This window comes from Mixophyes fleayi, chromosome 10 (genome assembly GCF_038048845.1).
Source record: "Mixophyes fleayi isolate aMixFle1 chromosome 10, aMixFle1.hap1, whole genome shotgun sequence".
NCBI lineage: Eukaryota > Metazoa > Chordata > Amphibia > Anura > Limnodynastidae > Mixophyes > Mixophyes fleayi.
This window is the reverse complement of record NC_134411.1, coordinates 33,007,741-33,035,668: the sequence shown is the minus strand read 5'-3', so window position 1 is coordinate 33,035,668 and position 27,928 is coordinate 33,007,741. Positions and strand designations below refer to the sequence as shown.

The following is a 27,928-nucleotide window of genomic DNA, read 5'->3' as shown; positions in this document are numbered from 1 at the left end:
GAACTGGTGGTGTATACAGTGGCATCGGCTAAAGCTTTATACCCCAGACTTTATCAGGGTGTATAATGTACTCTGACTATAGCCGTGTAGGATATTAGTTCGTAGGGTCTGACGTGGCAATGTGTGAGGGCAACAAAGTCTGTTCTCTGTCTCCTAATTCTTCATGGCGGAGAGATATTGAACTGGATTTGTCTTGACCGATGTTTTTGTAATCATTGCTGTACATCAGTCTTGTAAGAGATGGGAACATTTCACATGCCGACAGTCTCCATGATTGTGCTAAATGACAGAATGATGAGAGTGGTTGTAGATGGAGATCTGAGGATTGTTCTCTGATTTCATATCTGTTCGTGACTGTTGTCTCTCTCCTGCGTAGATGTGTTGATTTGAGTATTAGACAGTGTGCGTTCTGCAGCCTCTCTCCTCTCCGTTATGGTGTTTGACAGGTAGATGTTGGAGAGACTTAAACTCACATCCAGATAATTAATCTCTACCGAGAGATGCCGGTATTGAGCACCCGGCTGTTTTACCAAAACCGAGCTTACCAGATTTACCCCCTGCCCCATCTCCGTGTGCACACTGCCCCCTGAGTCTCCCCATAGAGATTATTGATCCCTCTTGTTATCCAGTTCTCATTCGTTAAAGGGGAACACCGCCTTCAGAGAAAATGGTTATACTTTTATAGCCATGAGAGACAACAGCAGACCTACGTAAGCCTAAACTCATGTGCTGTCACTTCCAAAGACAATAAAGATAAATTAATTTGCCTAAAGGTTAAACTTGTCTAGAAGTGTCGTTGAAGCTACATCTAACTGGACATTGTTTTCATTTCAGGGTCCGTATAAGTCCAGCCGCTCGGCACATCTTGACTACACACGGTGTGGACCCAAAAGCTGTTGTTCCGTCCGGCCCCCGCGGGATAATCACGAAGGAGTAAGTCTTGTTCTCTAATTTGCCGTGTGAGTCGGATGACGCAGACCAGGCCTTACACTGGCAACTATCTGTTTTTAAAATACCTTTATCTTATGTGGATGGATTGGCTGCGTCAAACAAGGCTCCATTCATACCCAAGTCATCGGTGATGCTTTTGCCGTTTTCAGAAGTTGGTCAACAAGCAATTTTCTGTTGGTATATTCCTTTAATAATAATAATAATAATGAACCCAACAAAGTCAGTTTGCTGTAATAGCACTCTCAGGTAGCAGGAGGGCGTGCAGAGACAAATTATTTATCTGAGGGTAGCGGGAGTCTTTCATGCTACAGTCTAAATAACGGTTAAATAATTCTCTGTTATTTTAATCTTCACAAGTCTGGGGGGGGGGGGGGGGGGGGGGAGCAGTCTCCGTACTGCCGGCGGATCTGTCTGTATTTTTAGATTTTGTCTTTTTCGTGGCTGAATCTCGTCTTGATGTTAATGACTCGTCCCCAGGATAAGAATGATGGAAGTGATATATTCTAAAACACTGCTTAAAATATCTTGTAATTAGAATATTCGGAATCTGGATGACACTTTCCCCGTGCCCATGTTCTGCTGGAAGCCTAACGCGACGAGTGGCAAACGGCCCTGAGTGAGAGTGGGCTTCACGACTGTGTCTATGGTGAGATAGGAAAGCGACTTAATCCTGAACTTAACAGAAATGTAAGCAGACGTTCCTACACGTCATCGGCCATGTCCAGTAACATACCAGCAGTAGTAATTGCAGTACTAATGCTCAGTAATATTCTATATACTTCCCATTATATGCCCAAGGTACTGCTAAGTAATATGCCAGTAGCAGTGATGCCCATTAATATGTTAAAGGATATGTCAGGTGTACAAATTCCCACTAATCTGCTACTGTGGCAGTAATATGCCCTGTAATATAACGGCTTTGTTAATGCCCACTAGTCTACCAGGGGTGATGCCCATTAGTACACCACCAGCAGTAACAATGACGGGTAATATGTCTTACAATGAGCACAGTAGTAGTAATTGCTGTGTCTGTAGTTGGGAATATTGGTAATTACTCACCCCTCGGTCCTGCTCCTCCTCTCCTGCCCCCTGAAGTTGGGCATCTCCTTCTCTCGTGCTGCGGTGCAAGGTGGCAGCTTCTAATTGGCTGCTGGGGGACGACCAATTAAAAAATTGCAACATAGACAACCTCATGAGTCGAGAGAGGATGCGGGCGGCAGAGACCCCTTCTGCCAAGTCTCACGGCCTTGGTGCCTTTACATCTGCCGTCCAGTCACTTCATAGTGAGGTGCTCACATCACTTCTCTTCGTATCACCGTTATTATTCTGCATTTTTCTCCATCTGTTTTACTTTATGTAATAAATGTGATTTGCGCTTGGTATTTCAAGGCTATTTCCACCTTCCAGCCCTCCTCGTATGGACACCTCCCTTCCTGTCTTACACCAGTACTTCTGAAGTGGTGGGGTGGGGGGAGGGGGCTTCTTAATTTGGACCCTATGGTGCTTTTCTTGAGACTTGGGGGCCTGGGGGTAAATGTATCAAGCTGAGAGTTTTCCGGCGGGTTTGAAAAGTGGAGATGTTGCCTATAGCAACCAATCAGATTCTAGCTATCATTTTGTAGAATGTACTAAATAAATGATAACTAGAATCTGATTGGGTTTTTCAAACCCGCCGGAAAACTCTCAGCTTGATACATTTACCCCCTGGTATCGGAATGCATTTCAGCTATTTGCCCCATTCTATTGTATTGCCACATTGCTCTTGCTCCATCAGGTTGGATGGGGACCGTTGTTGAACAGTAATTTTCAAAGGATTCCAGAATTTCTCGATGAAATTGTGGTCTGGTCTCTGACTGTGAAATACTCTGCTAATTCTTTGCAAAGCATACTGAGATTTGTAGTGCAGCCACCGTTAAAGAACTTAGCGCAGTTTCTTTTTTGTTGGTTTGGTTGGGCAAGTGCGAGACTGACTAGTTGGTTATAAAGTCTTATGAAGTCAGGTGAGCAAATCTCTGTTTTGGTTTAGTCTGAGTGAGCTAACAATTAGATTATCCTTAAACTGGTCTGGTTAGAGTGCGAGGGCTGTGTTTATATCATCATCATCCCCACCATTTATTTATATAGTGCCACTAATTCCGTAGCGCTGTACAGAGAACTCATTCACATCAGTCCCTGCCCCATTGGAGCTTACAGGCTAAATTCCCTAACACACACACACAGACAGACTAGGGTCAATTTGATAGCAACCAATTAACCTACTAGTATGTTTTTGGAGTGTGGGAGGAAACCGGAGCACCCGGAGGAAACCCACGCAAACACGGGGAGAACATACAAACTCCACACAGATAAGGCCATGATCGGGATCGAACTGTGCTGTGAGGTAGAAGTGCTAACCACTGAGCCACCGTGCTGCCCCAATATAGCGTTTAAATGCATTCTGAATGGTAAAGACACATTACTTTATTTGTATTTGTACATTGGTGAGATGTCTGTGGTGGGAGTATGTATGGTCTTTATGTTTATGGTAGGGGTGGTAATGTAAAAGAGAAAAATCCAGACCATATAGCATGCTGGCTCAGTGGTTAGCACTTCTTACAGCACTGGGGTCATGAGCTCAATTCCTGGCCATGGCCTTATCTGTGTGGAGTTTGTATGTTCTCCCCGTGTTTGCATGGGTTTCCTCCGAGTGCTCTGGTTTCCTCCCACACTCCAAAAACATACTGGTAGGTTAACTGGCTGCTAAGAAATTGACCCTAGTTTGTCTGTCTATATTAGGGAATTTTGACTGTAAGCTCCAATGGGGCAGGAACTGATGTGAATGATGAATATTTTCTATACAGATCTGCGTAATATAGTGACCCTATATAGACAGTAATAATCTCTGAAGGACCATCAGACAAATCATATGTATGCTGCTCATCCTACTGTTTATCCGAATTACCGTTCCGGTTACTAAATCCCCTTCCCACCAGCAGAGATCAGATCCGTTGCTTGATCCACGCTGCTGCTAAACGTTAGAAAATCTTGAACTGCTCTTGGAAATTTGCCTGTGTCATCCGTGATCCTGACTGTGGTTTGTTCTGGTTAAGATTGATGCTCTTTCTGGCTACTAATACTTGAGTATTGAGTGTAAGTTAAAGTAATGTGATGACTTTCCTATAGATTTGTGTATTAAACAACTCAACGCGAGCTCCAGGCAGCTAGATCTGGTCTGACGAAGCCAGTGACATAGACTCCATGTCAATTAAGAGGTCCCCTTCCTCCTGGACATTTCCAGGTCGGGTACCATTAATTCTCGTTGCCTCTACCTCCAGGTTCTTAAGCCCCTCCCTCTACCTCCAGGCTTAGCGCAATACAACTAATGCGTTCTCCACTCGTTACCATAGAAACATGCCAACAATTTAATTGGAAATCAAGGTCTTGTGGCCGCTTTAAGTTCTTCATATATTTCCATTCCATTTTTTGTGTGTTTTCCCCTTGTCGGAGAAATATGAGCTTGTTTGATCTTGCTAAATAGGTTCTTATTTTTAGCACGTATAACACAACGGGTGTTAGTCATCACCTTTTAGTATTCCTGTAGCTGTCACTTTTTATTCTGCATAAGCATCATATTAACCCTCTCGCTCCCGGACCGCAAGAGGACCCATCGTCTGGGAGCCGTCAGCTCTCCTCCTTTGTCAGCTGAAGGGTTAATGAACGCACAGACCTTGGAGAAATCGTGCAGCATTTGCTTCGCAGATGGGTGCGAGGTTGGAGCAGAATAAAAAGCTTTCTAAAACGAGAGCCTCAGGGGGGGGGGGGGGGCTAACCTTACTTCCAGATGAATTCCTAATGAGCGTGGAAATGTATTTTTAGGAACTGTGAAATACATATTTCCCGTCCTATTTATAAGATTGTGCGGTCTATTTATTTACGTTATCCGTGCAGAGTATATTGATTTGTTTAAGACCAAACTGCCAGGAGAACCCACATACATATTTTATCGCCTTTTTAAATAATACATTGGACACAACATATGAAGACATGTAATGTAATGTGGGCACCGAATATAGAATAAAGGCCGGTCTATTTCTTTATCTACTCATTCAACAATGTATATCACACGCTGATGGTGCTTAATGTACACTAACTTCCCTGTTGGCAGCATTATGCCTCATGCCTCGTGCCTCAGTGACGTCATTAATTAGGCTGAATATCCTAAGGAGATGAGTCTATTATTTAAAGTAACACTCGCCATCTAATAATACAATCTATTCAGTACCTGGCCGTCCTCTCCAACCTCTTTATTTTTCGTTTTACTCTATTTTGTAGTTGTTTGCTAAGGAAAGCACCAATAGTCATTTTTAATATTTTGCTTCTATACAGCAAGTTTCTGCAAAATGCAGCTTTTTGACCACTGTGTGCTCTGCTCTTCTTTAATTAATACGACCCGGAGGCTTTGGTGGGTGAGGGGACGAGATACACACTGGACCCCAGCACCTGCCCACGGGGGAGCTGTTCATGTGATCTCATTAAAGTGACACTTGGAAATCAGGCGACTGTGCCGGTAGCGTTAACCCTGAGTGTGCCGACGTAGTCTTATCTGTGCTTCATGCTTAGAAATAGGATTTATATTGAGGATTGTTATTTTATTCCGTGGTGGGTAACAGATACCCCCGTAGTGACCGGTGTAGGCTCCCATGCAACAGCCCTGACCAGGGTCAAAGGACTATTTTGTAGTCTGACAATGTCTTCACCATTGACTGGTATGGCCTAGTAATCTAGAATAAGGGGTCTATTTAACAAGCGATGAAAGCCCAAAAAGACACACTTTGCTATTTAAAAAATCAGAGATTTTTCCAGCCTTAAACCAATTACCAGAGCTTACTGCTGTCCCAGCGAAGGAACGCCATCTCAGGATGGCAATTGTGGTCTTCTCTAATAGAATCCACCTGAAGCCTCTCCGGATTTGCTGGATCCCCCTCCTGTGAAAGTGCTATCTGTGTTGTACTCCCTCTGGCAGCGTTGGGCCTAGGCTTTGTGGAGGATGGGGGTCTTCTTCTGGGCTCCCAGAGCTGTCCACCATGGTAAATGACAGCAGTGTTTCACTATTGATCGCTGCAATTTGCAGCAATGCATGTTGGTTATTACCGCACTCTGTTGATAAATAGACCCCTTAATTTGCTACCTCTGCTAACATGTCATGACACGGACGATAGAACGCAGGTAGCTGCTGCTGCAAAAAGAAAATCGGAGCTGTCCTTTAAACTGGAGGGATTCGGTGCATGTAGCAGTCACATGACTGTTTCAATCATTGACTTTCCGAACATTCCAAATTCCATTTACATAGCAGCAAAGTATTCAGAGCTCATCAGTGCAGGATAGTTTTCGACATGTGGAGCTCTATAGAAACATCCTGCTTTAAACCAAGAACATGTTTAGGACCAGGTTATGGGCAACATTATGGTCAATGAATGCATAAGGTTCTTGGAAACCATCAGCACTGATCTAATGCATGTTTTAGTGCATATCTAGCAGTCTGCAAAGGCCGCATCAATAAAACCAGGTTCTATAGGTAAGGGGAGTATTGTAGCTGAAAAACTACATCTAAAAATAAATAAACAAGATATATTCCTATTATCCTCAGTGGTAGTCATTTTTGCTTTTTTTTTAAATTTTGTATTGGACTTAATCTGGGTGATTCTACACTGCACTTCTCCCTTGCACCAGCAGATGGCGGTCTGAGAACTCCGGAGAGGTGACGCTGATCTTTTCATTACCTCTCTGACAAATGAATTGTTGCTTTACTGTTTCATGTCCAAGGGCTGTTCTGTAAATAATGCTGCAAATTAACATGACAGGAAAGTGGAGAATGGCTAGATAGAAAGAGGGTGAGGGGGATCCCAGACGAGGGAAAAATTAAACTAAAGACATGATGTGTGTGATAGAACGTACAGATACCTGAGAATTCCATGCAAAGCTTCCGCATATAAATAACGTGTACATTACCCTGTTGCCTTCCTCGGTACTTCACTTGTATGTATAGTACGAGATATAGATTCCAGGTGACTTAAGGTTTTTAGACACTGTATGATGTCCCTGAGGAAAGTAATGTACTGAAACGTTGGAATGGATTAAATACACATTTTTGACACAACTGCAGTCTCTCCCATCAGACGCAGGCTCCTCTCATACCCCAGCCCTTCTCACCACCTTTTCCCCCACTTTCTCTAACCCCCAGACCCTCTCACTCCTCCCTTCTGTTTCTCCTACACCTCTCTTCACAAGTCACAATCCATGCCTAATCCTGAAGCTGGAGGGCAGTGGCCATTTTCTTGTAGTCCACCTCCAGGGGAAGACTGGGCTGGGGGCAGAGGGGCATCTGTGCCTCTGGCTGGCCCCATAGTGAGCTAACTTGGGCTGGGTCACTGGGCCCCCTGCATTTTTTTTCCTTTCAAATATTCCTAATAGGCTGCCGAGTCGAATCTTGCCCCCCAGGGTACAATTTGCCAGCCCTCCCATGTCCACCTCCTTCAGGTAAATAAACCAGAGGTGTGCTACAAGAAAATGTCCTCCACTCTCCATTGTAGCAGTTATAACTGCTCTCCCGAGCGTTTCCTCTTTGGCCCCGCCCACCGCTTCCTTGCGACTGCCTAACTTCAGTCAGAGATTGCTAGACGCCGGGAGATTATACACTTTTCAGTGAGTCTCCTGGACATCCTGGGAGAAGTTGGGAAGTATGGGTTTAAGGTGCACTTCTACAAGGCACTTTGTGACCAATATTCTTGAACCACTGTTTCCTAGTGAATTGATGGGCTGCATTCTCAGAAATATTGGATCCGCCCACAAAATGGCCGCCTACGTTGTGTTAAGGTGCATTTTAAACTGTTGGAAGGTCCTGCTGGTGCCTATTATGTAATTACCAAGTTAGCAGCAATGTCTGTTACAGCTGTTTGTAGTTTTCCTCCTTTCCGGTTTTATGTATCTCATACTTGCCAACTTCTTGTAGTTGGCGTCCGGGAATTGACAGGGGGAGGTAGGCGTGCGGGGGGCGGAGACCTGAAAATCGTGTCATTTTGGACACGCCCCCGTGACGTAATGATGCAAACGCGTCATTTTACAGCAAGGGGTCGCGCTGAATGCCGCGATTTACAAAGAATCGCGGGAGTCTCCCGGATGTTGGAAAGTGTGATGTATCTATAAGGTTATATGGTGCCACAGAGCACTTTAGAATATGAGTGTACTGAAGAGCTTGCATTCTTATCCTTATATGTCAGTAAAATCAACAAGCTGAACACTTATTTTATCATAGAAATGACTTTGTCCCCAGTATATACCACACAGAACGGAGGTGTGCACCATCAGGAGAGGGAGATGTTCAGGTGCTATAAACTGTGATATCCGCCGTCGTTCTGTGTATCAGGGGACTGAAAATATCTTCTGAGGGATTCCTTCCACAGCTGTTGACCCCGCTCATTGCACAGAGCTTCTGACATAGAAGTAAAGCACTAAGGCTGAGCACAAACTACAGAAAATATCTCCCGATGCGATATAGTCAACGATTTTACCAACGAGTGTAAGTCCCGTTCAGCTGCCGATTCATGTCCTTTGGAACAGCGATTGGTCATCGTTGGAGCGTACACCCTGAAGCGATATCTGACCTAACGGTCGTTTGTCACGCGATTGGCCGGTTAATTAGCCGAAAAACCTGTAGTGTGTACCCAGCCTAATTCATATTCATGTCATTTCCATATTTGTTTTGTCTCCGTGAAATATATTAAAAGTACGGTCTTCACTTACTGAATTTGTTATGTTGTAGCTGCTTAGACCAGAAATAACACTACAAATATTTTAGTTAAGTCCGGTCTGACCAAACCCATTGTTTCCAGGGCTCCTGCCAGCTTAACAGGGGCAGACTCTTATTTGGGTACATTGTATTGTTACTGTACATTTGTGTTTTTTTTCAATTTCCCAACGCATTTTCTATGACTTTTTTTTTTCCCCAGACTTCTAAATTCTATCTAAGCAAAGTACAAATAGGTACGTAATATGACCTAAATAACATTTATTATAACAATGTAATAAAATACAACAGTCACTACGTGTTGAAATGGATAAACAGATCCCTTAATAACACTGGGCGCAGGCGTATGTTAGATAATATCGTTTAATAATGGCTCTTTAGAAGTAAGCGGTTATTGTAACCTATCCACAAAAAGTGTCTCTTAAATAATTGGAGCACAATTTGTACACATGTATCCTGTATGCCTCCATGCCTGTACATTTCTATCAAGTAGGCCATCGTGTGTAAAAGTATAATAATTAAAGATTAGCATAACCCCAAACTAAAAAATACAGTTTTAAATGAGTGGTAATCCTACGTGGGAGGGGCATTGACAACTGGCATAGAGAGGAGAGTGACAACAAACTTTTTACAGCCTTTGGGGGGCTCAGCAGATTTGGGGAACAGCCCAATGCTTTGTTTTTTTTTCATTTTAACGCTTCAATTTTCAACCAACGCTACTTTTTCCTTCTGGGTGGAATTATTCCTTTAACGAAATGTCTGTAAATGCTTAATAAATAACTTAAAATTTTAAATCTATTTTTTACACTGCTAATGTAGTGAGATTTCATTACATTATTTTGATTCTTTTTGAGCGACAGGTTGGGAAACATCACTGTGTTGTAAACAGAAAGGAACATTAGTTACCTTCTGAGTTATAGCGCTGAAACCATCATGCTGAGACCAGGCTGACTGTTTACTGGGAGGAACTGCAAATCGAAAAGAACAGAGATGTTCTGAATCTTGTGCTACTTTAATACATTGTTATAATGGGGGCTGTACAGACAGAATGGTTCATGCTTGAACCAGTATCGCTAAGCATCTTATTTTGTTGTTTGGTGAGGGGGTACTTGTTACTTGTAAGTACATGCAGTTTCTGTTTAGAATACTAGTTTAATTATCGATTTATTTATTTGCCTGTTAAGGTTGTGATTAGTAGTAAAATCTAACAAACTCTGTTTCATGACCAGAAAGGTTATAAGCCCATCCCTGCATAATATACAGTAACGTAATTAATGTTTCCTGTCCTGCGGAATTAACCAGCAAGGGAGAGGTTGTGGGAGAACCAATCGCTGTTCTGTTAGCAGCCCCCTGAGCCTTCACCTGCTGCCCTCCCGAGCCTTCACCTGCTGCCCTCCCGAGCCTTCACCTGCGACCCCCCCTCCCCCTTGAGCCTTCACCTGCGGCCCCCCCCCTTGAGCCTTCACCTGCGGCCCCCCCCCTTGAGCCTTCACCTGCGGCCCCCCCCTTGAGCCTTCACCTGCGGCCCCCCCCCTTGAGCCTTCACCTGCGACCCCCCCCCCCCCCCTTGAGCCTTCACCTGCGACCCCCCCCCTTGAGCCTTCACCTGCGACCCCCCCCCCCCCTTGAGCCTTCACCTGCGATCCCCCCCTTGAGCCTTCACCTGCGATCCCCCCCTTGAGCCTTCACCTGTGACCCCCCCCCTTGAGCCTTCACCTGTGACCCCCCCCCTTGAGCCTTCACCTGCGCCCCCCCTGAGCCTTCACCTGCGCCCCCCCCTGAGCCTTCACTGCAGCCCCCCTGAGCCTTCACTGCAGCCCCCTGAGCCTTCACCTGCGGCCCCCCCCTGAGCCTTCACTGCAGCCCTCCTGAGCCTTCACCTGCGCCCCCAGCTCTTGCTGCTTTATTGTCAGATGTGTTTGTTGTAGTGTGTTCTATAACGTAACACACCTGCTGATATGTTATTACAGATAGAGGTCTCCATCTTTGATTACATGTATTGTTTATTTTAAGTTAGATTTTTATTTATTTATTTTTATTGAATGCCTGAGATCCGTATTCTCGTACCTTTTTGCACAAAAAAAATTGGTAAAGACCCAAAAAACATGCACAAGGGATGCAGAACATGGCTCATCAAGAGAGAAAGGGCCCTAGTCTGCGACCCCCGGAACCAAAAGGTCCCTTAGTAGGCAAGGTTCAGACCCCCTTTGCCGCAAAGCTACGGGGGTCCCTTTAGCCCCTTGGATCCACCGAAGGTTCACCCAGGGCTCGGTGAGTGCCGAATGGGTACGGCAGCAGCCGCACCAGCCGAATGGCTGAGTTGGTTGTAAAAATCTTCTTCCGGGCAAAGAATATAGCGATGCTTAAGAGAAAGTGGTCAAAGGTGTGTGGGTGGCAACATAATTACGTTATATCTGTACTAAGGTCTCCTGACCCGTGATTTATGGCCCATCCACCCCCCCCCCCTTCCGGATCGCCACCCCGGATGCACAATTGTCCCAGTCTTTCAAAGCTACATTCCAGCCCCCCGGCCAGAGGACCAAGTGCAGCTCTGCCACAACTGTTCTTTATCTTCGCCAAAAGACTTATTACTGAGGTTGAGGGTTACGTCTGGCCCTTTTTGAAAGTTAGACTGCCTCCGATGTGGCCCCTGAAGTGTATCGGGTTGCCTATCCCTAGAGTTAGAGCATCTGACCTCATAAATTAACCATGTCACTGCTTTACTATATATATTGTCAGACTTGTACGGTCCCAGTTACATAACCAGAGTTTGCACATAATGTTCCCTGTGGGCGTTAAGAAACTGTTCAGCTGATAAATCTACGTCTTAACGATCGTCCGTTATTAACCTGTTATGACTCTGGTTTAGGAACAGAAACCATCTACCACGACCACACAGCACTTACATCTTGTGTTAATGTGCGGCAACTGAGAGTCATGTGTAGGTACATGTATGTGCTAGTATTAACCTGAGTCCTGTATCTTTAGGGATGCCCTCCGCTTCGTGGCACAGAAGAAGGAAACGGGGGAGAAGGTGGTACAGACAGCTGTCACCGCGCAGCCCAAAAAAATAACAACGGTAGTTTCACAGCAGCCGGTGGCTCCTCCGTCAGGCTTCCAGCGGCCATCTGAACCCCCAATGTCTATTCCTGGGAAGCCCCTTGCTGCGGTAAGGACTTATAAACCTTTATTGTACTCACTAGGTGTGTGTGTGCGTGTACACAAATCCGTGTGTGTTCTAATTATTCCTCGTTTGTACAGCCTCAGCAGTTAGTGTGAATGATGCGCGAAATTCTGGTGACTTGGGGGAGGTAAAGGGCCATGTTACCCCCAGAGGGCCATAGTATGGGAATTTCAAAGTGGTATAAGAACCCTAAGCTAGAAGGGAGGAGGAAAGTCCTATTTAGTGTATAGCAATTAGTGGGACGAGCCAATCCTATGAGCATGTGGGGACACGAGCAGTGTCCAGTCAAGGTGTTACTTACCAGTGTGGGCCTGCAAAAAGTGGGAGGCACCTGGGCTTGACCCTTGCCAAGTCAGTAATATACCTGTATGCAGTAGGCATGACCTAGATGGGTCACCGAGTATAGCCACATGTGTGTATGTTTTGTGTGTATTGATTGGTTGCTATAGACAACATCTCCACTTTTTCAAACCCGCAGTTTAGTAAATATACCCCCAGGTGTATATTTTATTAGTTCAGTGCACAGCTTGCTATCTGAATAAACATTTGTTGCTTTTATATTAATCTGTCTCTGCATGTATTCCTCCTAATCACGTTAAGTTACTTGGGGCTCCTGTTCCCTTGTCCCTCATTAGGGGGACCGGCTTGGTTGAGTTCACTCAGCAAAAACCAAGGGAGCACTAGAATCCTGGTATTCTCCCTTTCTCTCCGCCGTATTTGTATTGTCACAACAAGATTTACTGGCACGTCACTACTCTGCTGTTGGGAGACCCTGCTCCTTCCACTATATAACTCTCAGTCTGTGGCTTCCTGCTGCCTCCATTCCCCTCCTCACATCATGTCACTGCCCCTGTCACATGCAGCCCTGTCCTCACTAACACATCACTCATCTCCTGATATACTCTGTACTGCTGGGGACCCTGCTCCTTCCACTATATAACTCTCAGTCTGTGGCTTCCTGCTGCCTCCATTCTCCTCCTCACATCATGTCACTGCTCCTGTCACATGCAGCCCTGTCCTCACTAACACATCACTTATCTCCTGATATACTCTGTGCTGGGGGAGGACCCTGCTCCTTCCACTATATAAACCTCAGTCTGTGATTTCATGCTTGCTCCCATTCCACTCTTAGTCACATATATAGACATAACTGCTGCGACAAGCTCACCACACTGCATCCCAATGATCTAATTGGCTACAGGTTTTTCTATCACTGTCCATTTAAAAACTGGCGTGTGTGTTTTAAAGGACCGTGATATCCATATGTCACCACTGAGAGGCGCTCACCACAGTCTTTGTTTGAATATCATAACTTTAACACTTAAGACTCGTATCCTATATCTCTCGAGCATCTCTCTTCGTTTTCGTGTTTGCCGTTTGTCTGTTCGATCTAAATGAGAGAAGCCGACATTGAGTCATAATGAGCACATTTGACTGATAATATTCTAGGCATCGCTCCTTACACCACCAGCAACTACAGCTCCTGTTACTGCGTCTCTGCTAGAGGCCACTGAGCCGCGTGACGTCGGCCACAGATGATATATGCCTGCTCGTGAATACTTTAAACTTAATGCCCACAAATCTACTTTCAGGGGACGTTTTCGGAAATACCAACCAGCAACATTCGAAAGGTCATCGCCAAGAGGTTGACGGAATCTAAATCCACCATCCCTCACGCCTACGCCACCACGGACTGCGACCTTGGGGCGGTTCTCAAACTTAGGAAGGAGTTGGCCAAAGGTCAGTGAGCAGGAATGGCCCTGGGGGCTGGGGAATTGACACCGAACCCTATGATTCTAAAATGAGCTAAATTGATATCATCTTCAGTTTAAATATGCATATTTAGCCCGATAAAATGAGGTATTTGTGCCACATTTTGTCCCGATCCAACATCAAAGTTCCCCGTTCTTGTGAGCGGTTTGCACTAAACACTTAAATACAGTTAAAACCATGTACACTGACATTCATGGCTGCTTATACCTGGCTCCTCTGGTTAAACTTAAATGTATGTCTTGTACATGCCCGAAATGTCTTAATAAACACACAGCCTAATCTTTTTCGGCTTCCTCCTCTGCTGTTCAGCTACGTATCATGCTGTCAGACAGAACTGATATTTTTGTTTGTATTGGGTTATGACAAAGCTCTCTTGTGCTCTCTACATTGGATACAATCCAAATACAATCATGTCTACAGAGCAGCTCTGTGTCATAACCAAGGACACCAATATAAAGAGATGGCTGAAACTCCCCGACCGATAAAGTAGTGAGTTTAGTCAAAGTTGAGGGCATGTACAAAACTATACATTAAAATAATATGGAGGTGGAAAACGCAGAATTCCGATTAAAGTGTTTTCCTTTTATAAGACAACCACGCTCCGCCAACCAGCATAAACGCAGTGTTCCTTGTTCAGGTCCATGCCGTTCCCGATGTACTCGCCTCGGTCTATGACGGTCAGTTCTCCAGTGTTTGACCATCTTGTAGAACTTTGGCAGAAGACACCCCGAGATCAGTATAAGTGGATCCAGAAATCTGATTGGCTGGCATGGCAGCTGTCCAATCCGAGTTCTGGATAGAATGTGCAGAGCTGGTTTTCACAATGCTAACATCCAGAACCAATTAATGATTTGTATATCCCCCTCTACATATTATTATTATTATTTATTTATTTATTGTTATTATTTATTATTGATTTTTGCAGAAAAGATAAATATTTCCATGCATTTATTTTATGAAGTAAATATTGGAATCACGCCGTAGTTTAGAAAGCAATGACTTTCAACTTGATTCTTCTTTAGTAATTGGGCTGTATGCAGAACGGGTTAATCAAATGCAGATTTGAACACACATTTTTAGATTATTCAGTAAAGAACCATCAGATTAGGAAAAATAGGTTAGTCTTTTTTTTTTTTTTTTAGTGGTTTTTATAATCCTGTGTATTCCACTCAGCGACCGTCCTCTCTGTTAATGGATGGTTTAACTGCTCGTGAACCATCTATTTGCTGAGACAGAAGACTATTGGTCATTGTACATTGTTGTAAGCCGGAGTTCTGGGTCAGAGTTTTGCTGGTACGCGGCGGTATAATTAGACATGGAACTGTGGGAATTGTATGAAGTTCCCAATCCGTAACCCCTTGGAATGCACCTCTGCCAGCACTAGAAGAAGACACGGATTCTCCGTAAAGACCATACATCCTATGAGTTTGCATAATTGTTTTGGTTACAGTAACACTAACCTAATGATCATGCAATTAAAGTTCAAGTGAAATTGCCACAGTTAAATGTCGCTGTTCTCCAAGGGAGTTTTAATTAGCGATTTCATTTTTTACGAGCTGCAGAACATCCCTATGCAAAATAGATGTTAGTGAATAGCCCCATTAGAACTCTAAACCTTTGGTTTGTCTTGCAACAAGTATCACGGCCTAAACGAAGTCATTCACAGGAGCTTTTCCCCAGTAATTTATCACCATTGGGAAACAGGTCACTGGCTCGGCCCGACAGCTACTAAATAAAGGCCGTTTCCCACACACACTGGGCGCTGGCAGCTGTGTTTCCTTGGTAGGAAGCTGCAGCTCGTGCAGTATTTGCAGAGCCCTGGTGCGGTGTCAGAGGGACAGAGCATTAAATCAGTGTTGTGTAATCTGCACCACAACAAACCAGGCTGCTTTCCTGTAGAGGTTGGAGATTAGGGGCATTTCCCCTTTACAGGATTGGTGATTGGAGGCTTATCCCCTTCCCCAAAGTACACCTTGCCTAGATTTAACTCTAATCGAGGTCTACTATCCATTTCTGGTAAAGTTTTCGCATCAGCAGCTCAAACAGAACATTTTGAAGTGTATCGTTGATCACATTTTCCACAAAAAGACTTATCCTCTTGTTGTGATATTGGGGTCGCAGCTGTTTTTACTGTTGCGTCTCTAGTTTGGCCCAACAGCTGCCAGGTTTCATTCCACTTCAGACAATTGATAATTAGCATTATCACAAAGTAAAGGAAAGTGTATCCTATAACCTGGGTGGTATGAGCCTGACTACCTGAATGAATGGTGCTCTCAATATGACAAAGTGAGACCGAGCTGTTGTTTGTAGGACAGTGTCCCAGCGTGCACGGAGATTCCAAATGGATAGAAACGGATAGAATATGTCATATGTTTTGGCTACTTACGGATATACTGCAAGGTTTTGAATGATCTCTACATAGAACAAAAATACATACATACAGGACATAAATACAGTACCGTGGACTGCTTCTCATTACAGAAGACCCCTCCCAAGATATTATTAATATTATTATTATTATTATTACCATTTATTTATATAGCGCCACTAATTCCGCAGCGCTGTACAGAAAACTCACATCAGTCCCTGCCCTATTGGGGCTTACAGTCTAAATTCCCTAACATACACACAAACAGACTAGGGCCAATTTGTTAGCAGCCAATTAACCTACCAGTATGTTTTTGGAGTGTGGGAGGAAACCGGAGCACCCGGAGGAAACCCACGCAAACACGTGGAGAACATACAAACTCCTCACAGGAGTCGGGAACTGAACCCCAGTGCTGTGAGGCAGAAATGCTGCCCCGATAGGGACCCTTGCTGTTTATAGGGGTAGATTTACTAAAACTTCTAAAAAGTAAAAGCGGAGGTGTTGCCCATAGCAACCAATCAGATTCTAGTAATTTATATAGCATGCTAGGGGATAATGGCTTCAGTCTGGTTGCTACTGGCAACACCTCCACATTTTTCTTTCTTTCGAAGGTTTGATAAGTCTCCCCCCTAATATTCAATGATAAGGAAGAGGTTGCAAATCCCTACAAGTGTAGCTGTTGCTCCAGAGGCTACTAGTCTAAGGGCTGATCCAGTATTCACAAGAATGCAGCTCATTAGAACATCCCTGATGCACCTGTCAATTCCTTACAGAGGAGGGTGATCACTGAGGCATAAAGTGGTTTGATGGGCAGCATTCTAAAGCAACTCTGTTCCACCTACAAAATTGCTGACTGTGTGCGATAGACATGGATGCTTTAAACAGACCAATGAGAAAAGCAGTCGTATGATTAACCTCTAATGGCCGGGGAAGACTCTACTCAATAACTTGATTGACATTTGCTTATTTTATTTGCACAGGCGTGCCCGATGGTGCTAGCTGAGTTATGTATGTGTGGGAAGTTAGTCAGCCGCTAGTGGTTGGGGAATGAGGAGAGGCTTCTAATCCTACTGACACATTTTCCTCATTGTCTTGTTTTGTTTTCTTTTGTTTGCTCTTCAGATAACATTAAAGTGTCTGTGAATGATTTCATCATCAAAGCTACAGCGGTAACACTCAAAGTAAGTACGTTGCACCAATCTGTAGGCAGCATATTTGGCCCATGGAATTAATTCATCTCTACCCATGCGTAATCACGTAGCGTTCAAGAAAAAGTTGGGTAGGTGCTTGTGTTTGATCCTTTGGGTCTATTTAATCTAGTTTAGTTAACCTTTATTTCAAAAAGTCCGGAAAGATGGACCTATAGTGTTTGATGTAATGTGTGTGTGTTCCCTCTCTCCCCCATAAGAATGCATCCTATCCGTTTACTAGAAACTAGTGCAGTGTTGGCTAACCTGTGACACTCCAGGTGTTGTGAAACTACAAGTCCCAGCATACCAATCCAGCAATAAGCTGCTATATATTGGCAAAGCATGCTGGGACTTGTAGTTTCACAACACTTGGAGTGTCACAGGTTAGCCAACACTGAACTAATGACATATTAAGGTGGACAGCCAATCAATTCCCTAAAACAAGGCACCAAGTTCTGATTCCTTTTATGCACCTCTTGGTCTTATAAACCAAGAAAAAATACAAGATCTCTGGCTAAATCAATGTATTTATTTGTTTATATACTTAAGTTTACTATTATTTTATGATGTACTTTTGCTATCCTTTTTGGAAGCTGCATTGATCTTCTGTTGAGAGCTGGTGACTAACACACACTTAGAGGCACATATGAATGGAAGTTGCACGCTCTGGCAGGTGATTAGTGAGCCGGCTCCCCTTAGCGATGCCAAACGACGCCAGTGCCCTCTGAGAGGAGAGGATGCAGCATGTGCTGTGCACGGATAACGTGGCTGCTGCAAGTTTGCAGTGAGTGATGTCTTGGCAGGAGCACGAATAACGTGTTGCTTCATGTTACAGTGTATTACATCAGGCACCTTAACCCCGACCTTGCCAGAGTGTGCACCTCGTTAATTATTATCTCGTCTTTCGTGTGATGTAAAGAGCACCTGTCATCATGTGTTGGCTTCTCATGCTGTAGAAAAAGCAATATAGCGGTGACGTTAGGGGTACCAGCATGTGAAACCCAATCACAAATAACCACGCTGCTCCCGTTCCAATTACAGGGTGACGGATTGTAGACATGAGAGGGATTTATTTGGGCCCCTCAGGAGTGGGCTTTATCCCACAGGAATATTCCGACAGTGAGGGACATGAAAGGAGAAACAAGCTGGTGCCGCCCTCCCTGCTAGCTGAGCAACCAGAGCCACTTCGGGCAGAGTGGGCAAAATGCTGAATGCCCTATAACCCCTAGCCTAACATATTGGGCAGTCAGCATTAATCCATGTGCACAGAAGGGATGGCACAGTAACCCAAGAAACGCCAGCCAATTACTTGCTCAGTTTTCATGGGAGCAATACACCGCATTACTGAAATCAATGAGACCAAGCCGGGCGCAAGCAACAATACATCATCATCACCATCATCACCATTATTTATATAGCGCCACTAATTGGCTGCTATTAAATTGCCCTTAGTCTCTCTCGGTCTGTGTGTGTATGTTAAGGGATTTAGATATTAAGCTCCAATGGGGCAGGTACTGATGTGAGTGAGTTCTCTGTACAGCGCTGCGGAATTAGTGGCGCTATATAAATAAATGGTGATGATGATGGATGCCCCTCTGAAAAATGTCTCTACTCTCTTCCATGATTTATACATCCTGGGGAAAACCCACCATATATATTGGTAATTCCCAACGGTGCCACAACTTGTGTTCTTAAACTGTCATGGGCCACATAGAGCAACAGTCTTTATGATGAGCATTGTGGGAGTTGTAGTGTAACCACATTTGGACGGCCAATCAGTAACTTCCAGGTTATGGAGCACATGTTCCCCGAGCAGCAGTTCTGTGCCTATGTACAGCCACTCCGGGCCCCACCACCCCTCTCAGCAGCGGTTTAATGTGTGCCAGCACAGCCTGCCCCCTCTGCCCGTGGGTAGCGGATAGGAAAATTAATTTTACTGACATGGGGCATTTCACAGTCTGCAGGAAACAAATGTGTTCCTTCTGCCATTGTTTTAATTTCTAAAACGTAATCTTTGGAGGGTTCCGGTTCAGTTGCTCTTTTGTTCCACTCGCTGGCTCTGGGTCTTTCTCCTGTTACTGTATCACAGACGCTCTAGACAGGGATTTGTCCGTATGCTGCGGTCTGTATCATAGGAAGTGGAACGCTCTGCAATGCTCTGCAGTCTCCTGCTGTGATTATATTTATATACTGCTGTAAATAATGTCTGGGTAAACTGTGCAATCTGCTGTCATCACATCACTTGTGTATTATAAGAAATAATTCACCTCCTCCTGCAAATTATTACAGATATAAGACTTCGCCTCGGATGTCTGTTACCTGTATAAATTCTTTCAAACTACAACCTTGTGCATTTATATGGTCAAAGACCTCTTCAGTGACTTTTAATATCCATATAATTTACAGGAAGGAGTGTATTATCCTATATTACAGTTCCAGGGGGGAATTCAATTTAAAAATTTAGGCAATAGGTCAACTTTAAATCTGTCGTTTGTTTGGATCTTAATGTTTTAATTTGGTATTATACTGCCTGACCAGTTTAATGGGTTAATGTTTCCCACCCTCAGCAAATGCCCGATGTAAACGTCACGTGGGACGGAGAAGGGCCGCGCCACTTGGAGTCCATTGACATTTCTATCGCCGTGGCGACGGACCGAGGCCTGATCACGCCAATCATAAAGCAAGCTGGCAGCAAGGGGATTCAGGAAATCGCTGACACGGCAAAGGTGAGCCCAATTTCCCCCCTGTGCCCTGGACAGTGGTGCCTGCAAATTACCCATAAGTTCTCTAAAAAAAACCCGAAATAAAATGTAGTTTTCTGTGTGTATATTAGATGGGGGATATAACAATAGAAGTAGCAGGAAGCTGATATTTGCAACTGTTTTTAGAGAACACACAATGTTGCAAAAACACTGCTGGCTCCTTGCAACAAATATATATAATTATATTGTTGTAATCAGTAACAACCAATCAGACAGTTACTTTCTAAATGGTGCTAGAAAAATGACAGAATGTGATTGGTTATGCTAAAAGTTACTGTATACATTTCCTGTGCACCAGGGGTGCTGAAAGGCTTTGGGGGAGCATGTACAAATGGCCTGCCTGTGTAGTGGGAGGAGCCACTAACCTGGTGTGACCACGCCCCTTTCTGCAGCTATGGAATGGGGCCCAAGAAGTTGCTGTAACGGGGCCCAAAACACCTCTTTTGTGTGCAGCGGTTCTCCTAGATATCCCAGTATGCCTGTGACTGTAAGTATAGCATTGCTCTGCCCCACTAGGCAGCATTTACACAGGAAGTGTTGCATTTTTGGCCTCTGAGACCAAGAGAGTTAAGGGATTTTTCGAGGACTTTTCGATGACCCGGCATGAGGCCAAGAAGGCGTCATCCAGGACACGTCCCTGCTTATTAATGCACACCCTCTTATGTCATTAGTCTGAGGGTTATATCAGGAAACCACATCTATGCTGTCCAATGCTTATACAAGATCTATAGAGAAGAGTCACACTGTGGCTCTCTTGCTGCTGGTAAACTACAACTCCCAGCAGACACTGCCAGCAATGCAGCTCAATGACAGCTGAACATCCTCTCCTCTAGGTAGATCTTCTCAGTCTAGTTTAGCACTAGCGCTCAGCCCAGATGACTCATCCTGCTGGGGACTGCAGTCTCTACTGAGGCTGTATGGTCATGTTCAGAAGTTCTTCCAGCGTGGTGCAGGGTCCTTCTCGCTGTGCCGGGTTTAAGTGTTATACATCGTAGTCAGCTGCTCTATGTGAGGACATACAGAGAGGAGGTGCGATGCGCCTGTCTGCTATACAGATCATTGTGCACAATTGTCACGTGCAGATTATTTATACAAAGCAAGCTAGGGCGACATGCCGTTATTCTGTATAGCGTCATTAACGGATTATCTCAACTATGTACAAATAGATTTACTTTGTTCTTAAAAGAATTTTGCAGCTTTAGATAATTAAACATTATTGTTTTGTACATGGTTTATTTTCATCCTATGTCTTGTATCATCTCGTCCGGTGACCTTACAGCTTGATACACTGGGGGGGCCGCAGTGGTTGGACCTCTAACCTACAAAAGGGCCGCACGTTAATCTCAGTGTGAAGTTAAAACAATACATTTAATCAAAGTAATAGACACCTATCTGTAATAACCTATCGGTGGGCATTATAAACAAGTGGTACAGGCTATAACAATTCTGTCAATAAAGCGGGAAGGAGTAGGGGGTCCGCCGGTTGCCCATCGCTGGACTGTGAGGTTTCTTTCCCTCGATTATGACAACAAAAGTTTTCTGTGCATAGCGTTGTATGAGCTGTGTGCTGTGTGCGACGTCAATTAAATTAAATGAAAAACTCCAACCTTTCCCAGGAAGGCTTTCTGCTTCCTCACCTCAGGGTTTTTGTTAATTTATTTATTTAAAAGTTAAATCCCTGGGTGAAAAGATAAACAATGCACTCATTTTTAGTTAAGGAAGCAGCCACATTGGTCATTGATATAGGGTCAACCACATGAGAGCCATTAACAGCGCTCTCACTGAGTCATAGTCTGACATGATTTTGAAGGATTGTGAATTTATAGCGATAATTTGCATATCGCCATACTACCAAGGATATCCTTTTAAAATAAATGGCTGGAGATGTCTTACAAACAGACTTCGTGGCTTTTTGAGCCCTTAATTCTACCTCAGTGGTCTGTTATTCTTCTGCTTTGCTTAGTATGGAGACGATGGCTCCATAATTGCAAATATTTATGGCTAATAATTATGTTACAGCGCTGAGCATGTAGTCTGTGGTTGGTTGTTACTCCTGTTTACAGGTTATTTTTAAACAGTAACAAAGAATTCCGTTGTTACCACCCCAGAAATCTCTGTGTGAATCTTTCCCGGATTCCTCCATTCATGGAAGAAATCCCTTTGGATGCTGGATGTGATTGTGTTTGACATCCCAAGCTATCTGTTATTTGTATTAACAGCTCTGCAAAATGTATATCCAAAAATATTCTAAATACTAGTCAATGTACCTATCAAGTTGAAGCCTAACTTCTCTGAGTAAAAGAAAAGATCCTCTATGGTTATTTCAGATGATTAAAACAAGAGATAAATCTGCTATAGTTGGAATATTGGATCTCATGGTTTGAGTTGAAGTAAATATCGCTGCTGTGCGACATATAATTAGAGCCCCCGTCAATGAAACTTCCTGTTTCCGGTGGATACGTTAATCACGTGACCTTACAGCAACCACACTTTGTTCTGTGACAATATTTGTACAAAGTCCATAATAGTTCAGTCACCTCTGGGAGGCTAGGCTCCTTTGTTTTCTGTGTGAAGCATCATTCAAATGCAATAATAATTGAATATAGTGGCTAGTGGTGACATGTTGACTACACAGGAGTGCAGCCATTTTGTTGGTTGAACCATTATTGATGTGGCTAAAGTTAATCAATTCACTAGGAACTGGTGACCGGAATGCAGCCAATCACAGACTACCTCAGTGATGTCACTAGCTCCTAGGGCATTGATAGGCTATATATGCTCCTAGGTGGTTCAGCTCACAAAATGGCTGCTTCCATCATGTGTATTTTAATGTACAGCCACAAGATGTCTACCGTCTGAATTATTTTTTTTTTAGCAGGTTTTTCTGGCCTAAAAATGGTAATATAAAATGCTGTATCATCATGGCGTTCCAAATTTCTACTTTGGAGACCCCTATAGTATTCAGTTATCCACCCTGTGAGAAATAAGGGTATTTAGATTATCGCCCCCTCGTCTGGTGCTGCATCCAGTCAAGATTTGAACATGTGAAAGCACAAAGCATGAACTGTTTACAGTGTAAATCATGGAAGAGCTGGTTCCCCACCAACCACTCTCTTGTGTCTCTTCACATCACACGTCAAGCTCGTAAAACATTATATATGTGTCAGTGCTCTTTCATATAAATGATATTCTATGTACTGACTCCCTTAAACAGACATCTCTAATTATGTCTAAGTGCAGATCTAAAGGGTCCGTTTCCTCATTTTGTCATCATTTCTATTCCCACTTCACCCCTTTACACCATACGTTAAATTTCCTGCAAACCCACTCCCTGATGTCGCCATCTCTCCCCTGTAATTTTATTACACGCCCAGCAATGTGTCACCATTTTCATATATCATCTCTCCACTTCCCCTTCACGTCCTCTGGAACCTTTCACTGGGAGAGATTACAACAGCTGGAGATAAAAGGTTATAAACTCTCTCCAGTTCTTGGGGGACTACAGTTCCCAGCATTCCCCTGCCAGCCTATCAAACCTGCAGTCCATCTATCAACCCAGAGCTGACAGGGAGTGCTGGGCATTGTAGTTCCCCAACCCCTGGAGAGCCACGGGTTTTTGGTGTTTTTTTTTACCTCAGAAATGGGAATATTATTGGAAAACGTTTGACAGGAAAACCGTGCTGTAACCCATAGCAACCAGGCAGTGGTAAGAACGTGATTGGTTGCTGTAGATTACAGAAGATGTTTTTTGTGTCTTAGATTGAAAGCGTTTGTAATCCGTGTGAATGAGACCATTGACCAATGTCTAATTAGAGGAGGTTTGTTGTGCATCAAGGGATGTGTAATGAGCTGTTCCCATGTAATGTTCACTTAGCAACGCACAATAAATTGTAGTAATATTCCATGATTGCCCTAATGTCTGTGTGCTCGGAAGTCATTGACAGGACGGTTGTGTAACTCTGGTAAACCCTGTAACTGGCGAGCCACGCCCGCACCTAGAGGAGAATGGCGTCTCCGCCTCATGAGTGTATTCTTGGCTATATTAAAAGGCTGCAATCTCTGCCTCTCGAAATGGGCGTCATCCCTGATGCCTTAACGACTCTGCCATGCAGGGACATGTTCCGACAGCACGTGCTCCTCTCTGTATTCCTCCGTCCAGGCCACAGACTCGCTCAGGGCGGGCAGCCGCGCTCCTACGCTGATTTCATCCATGACACTGAATAACTTTTATGCTGCGTGTTCTGTTGTTTGGTTTAAAAATGCTTACATTTTTCTTGTTTGTTCCATGAACATTCTTCATTTATTCTGTTATATTTGTGTAATAGTATTTATCAGTCATAATGACGGCAGCCATTTTATCGAAGTCCATCAATCTTCATGAGAATGCAACCTATCCGTTCACTACGAGCCACAATATTACGGAGACCTGACAGGGTAGAAACAGCCTTTGTATGCGCTAAATAACATTTATGAATTAATTACAGTATTTGTTTTCATGACCTAGACACAACATAACGCCAGACCCGGTATGGTGTCATCCTATGGGCTGTACACGACACCAGCGCCCTTTAAGATAATATTTAAGTTTACTTGTTGCCAGCACAAAGTGGAGGCAGGCAGCGATTTGGTGGGTTAAACCAATATTTAGCCGATCAATTTACTAGGAACTAGTGATATTACTGAGGTATGAGGCACAAAATGGCTGCCTCTATCCTCCATTTCTCAGCTAGTGGCACTTTAAATCTTAAGAGTGAACTGTCCTTTGCCTCTCTGCCAATGGGAAGTTCTCCTCCTCATCCTCCTCCTCATAAGGTTTCACTAACTAGACTTTTAAAGTACTATATTTAAAATCTAAATGTGTATATCAAATTTTTTTTTGTCATATTATTTCAATCATTTTAAACTTTACATTGTTTTAAAAAAAAAAAAAAAAAGATTTTTTTTTTTTTTTTTTGTGTGTGTGAAATGTTTTACAGCCTAACAGATCCCCAATAAAACCTGGTTAAAATGGAGCGTTAAAAACAATATTGCTTCAGTTCTTGCAGAAACAACTTGTGACTGATCGAGCAGCAGCTACCGAACCCAAGGAAGATAAACGCTCCATTGTCCGAGACAATTTGGGTGATAAACTCAATAAGCGTCTTCTCGCTGCAGCCAGGACACTTATGAATAATCCCCTGTGTTTTCAGCAGCGTGGCCTCATGGACACTCCTGATCTAAGCATAGGAGGGGTTTGTAGGGGAGGGGTAGGGGGAATTCCCTGTAAAATGGGATTTATATGGGGATTTGAGGCTCCCGGAAATCACAAACTCCTTAATTAGTCAGTCATAAGTCACAAAGCTGACTGGAATTTATACAAAACAAGAAAATAACATAAATAATGTTTAACAGCCACCGGAAAAACAATTTATATATTGTTTTGGGAATTGAAGGAGGTTGCCACCTTTACTTATTTAGTTATACAACTCATATTGCAATTTTAACTTTATCTCTTAATGTTTTTGACTTTCTGTGCTTTTAGCAATGCCTTCATATTATCTGGCTAGAGGTGGTTATTTATATTGCCCTTGGATTCTATACAGAACAGCTCTGCGGAACAATTGTATGAAAAGCATATATTTGTCGATTGCAAGCTCCTGCGATCAAGACTCTCCCTCCAGTTACGTTTTGCATTGTGCTCCGTGTTAAGTGAGTGTTGTCTCCCTGTTGTATAGAGCGGCAGAAAATCATTATAATAATAGAATTAAAGATGCTTTTTATGATTCGGCTGAATGCCAAATTAAATCCAGTACCCTGCTTCACTTACTGAAATTAAGCAGGAGAGGCATAGAAGTCATAGAATATTTTAACTTTTAGCTCCGTGGAAATGATAGAACTGATCCCTCTATCGCCACAAATAGAGGATCTGGGTTTGGTTGTCAAAATCCAAAGGATTGGACTGAGCAATGATTATTATGAAGAAAAAACATCAGATTTATCTGCAATCCAAATTAGCAGGAGGGCACGTACCAATCAAGAAATTAGTCCTCTGAAGGTGCAGCACCCTTTGTGTCGACCACAGAGCTTATATTTCCAACACAGCCAAATCCCCATTCTTAAAAATAGCCATACACTTTGCATTAAAGCCATACTGAGGAAGGTTTTCGTTTAAACCAGTTCACATCTGCTGAGAGTACTTCCCTTGTTTCTTAGTGTGTTTGTATAAATAAAGTTTTGAAAACTATTCATGCAAAACGATCCCTGAATTACTGGAAATACAATACACAAGTGACGCTGGTCCCTAGAGACCCCTGAAGGTCTCTGATAACTTGATCTGAGCCTAGTTGTGTGCATTTAAGAATGTGATGGGGGAAGGGAAAGTGTTGTCAAAGTGTGGAAAATTGTCCATTTTACAGATGATGCAAATTGCATGACGGTTCCCTGTACTGAAAGTGCGCTCTTGCCTCTAGCTGTCCTTGTAGTTGTGATAACTGATGGCGGAGAGGTGTGGGCCCTGGCAGCAGGGGGACTGTTGGCAGTACGAACTTCACGCTCCGATGTGAGCAGCAGATTCAGCACCATGTTTAACAGATCTAACAGCTTGACTGCTCCCCAAAGCACAGAGCTTGGGCTGTGGCAGCTGACAAACCTTTCTCCGTCTCTGCATTGTCACTGTGAGACATGTGCAGTGACAGGATGTTATAGGCTCTATAAATAGTGACATCTGGCTCATCACTGGTGCACGGTTCTGATAGAAGTGTAAATATAGGCACTGTATCGTTACAATTAGCCACATGTGGTGGCGTCTTAGAGGGTCTTAGCTTAGATCCGCAAGTCTTTTACCCCCAAGTGTCTACTCCTTGAACACACTTTAGTGTTTGAGTTTAATAGACAATACATTATTCTAATGCTAAGAGGCATTGGGGTTCTTCAGTGGTTGTGGAACTAGAAGGCCCTGCATGCCCCGCCATAGGATGGCATGAAGGAATTTGTCGTTCCAGACACAGGATACTCGCGCCGACTTTAAATCGCAAAAATGTCCAATGTTTTGGAAACTTGAATACACAATGTCAGTACTTTCTATGTTTTCTCTTCTCAGGTTTTGGCCCAGAAAGCAAGAAATGGAAAATTGTTACCAGAAGAATATCAGGGGGGATCGTTCAGGTATAAACCAGCGTCTCCACCACACACGGTTCAGTAAATTTGCTCCCGTCGCCTGCACACAATGGCAGCAGCAAAGTCATTTACTTCTAATAAGTGATTAGTTCAGCAGAATCGCTGCCTACACTCTTTTTTTACCTGACTTCCTATACGGTGAGATGGGATAAAATATTTTCCCAGTTCATAAGAAAGATTAAAGGCATTTGGCAAAAAACACCAATTCATGGAACGGAGATAGCAAAATAGTGGTGAGATAAGTTTATATATGCGGCATAGTTATGTTAGAGTAGGACAGGAGTGTGAGCAGCCAATACTGGAAGCCGCCAGAGCGGGGGAAAATAATTTTGCCAATAACTGTTTGTTTTTTTTAATAATTTATTTTATTGAAAACATGAACATCTTGAGTCACTTCTACTTCTTACTTTCAAAGGGAACTTGATTTCCACACAACATGTAATATGAAAAAAACCCTTCAGATTCATAAGCGACACGTGATGACCACTAATTAATTTGAGACACAAATGAGGTTAAACCGAGCTACGTACTTTTAGGAGAAAGATGGAACGTTAATGAAGGGGGTGGTTCTAATCTAATGGATTACTTTTGTCATTATTTTCCCATCTGCATTGTTTATACGTATTTATACAAATGTATATTTTGTCTTCACATGGGGCCGGCAGTATCTCTAACCTGGGCATGTTCGGGATCACTGGGTTCAGCGCTGTGATAAACCCTCCGCAGTCCTGTATTCTGGCGGTGGGGCGGTCCCGGGCCGAG

At 43.5% G+C, this 27,928-nt stretch overlaps 1 protein-coding gene and 1 long non-coding RNA gene across 2 annotated transcripts in view; both read left to right on the top strand.

The window, feature by feature from the left end:
- LOC142103953 (uncharacterized) overlaps window positions 1-27,928 on the top strand; it is a 396,555-nt gene that overhangs the window by 56,097 nt on the left and 312,530 nt on the right. The window lies entirely within an intron of this gene.
- Window positions 1-27,928, top strand: part of PDHX (pyruvate dehydrogenase complex component X) — a 61,942-nt gene that overhangs the window by 33,728 nt on the left and 286 nt on the right. Inside the window, exons 5-11 of the mRNA XM_075188339.1 lie at window positions 835-933; window positions 11,723-11,903; window positions 13,511-13,658; window positions 17,182-17,240; window positions 19,817-19,975; window positions 27,090-27,154; window positions 27,832-27,928. The exon at window positions 27,832-27,928 is cut by the window's right edge and continues 286 nt beyond it. Of these exons, the coding sequence (XP_075044440.1) occupies window positions 835-933; window positions 11,723-11,903; window positions 13,511-13,658; window positions 17,182-17,240; window positions 19,817-19,975; window positions 27,090-27,154; window positions 27,832-27,928 (808 nt within the window). The remainder of the gene's footprint in view (window positions 1-834; window positions 934-11,722; window positions 11,904-13,510; window positions 13,659-17,181; window positions 17,241-19,816; window positions 19,976-27,089; window positions 27,155-27,831) is intronic.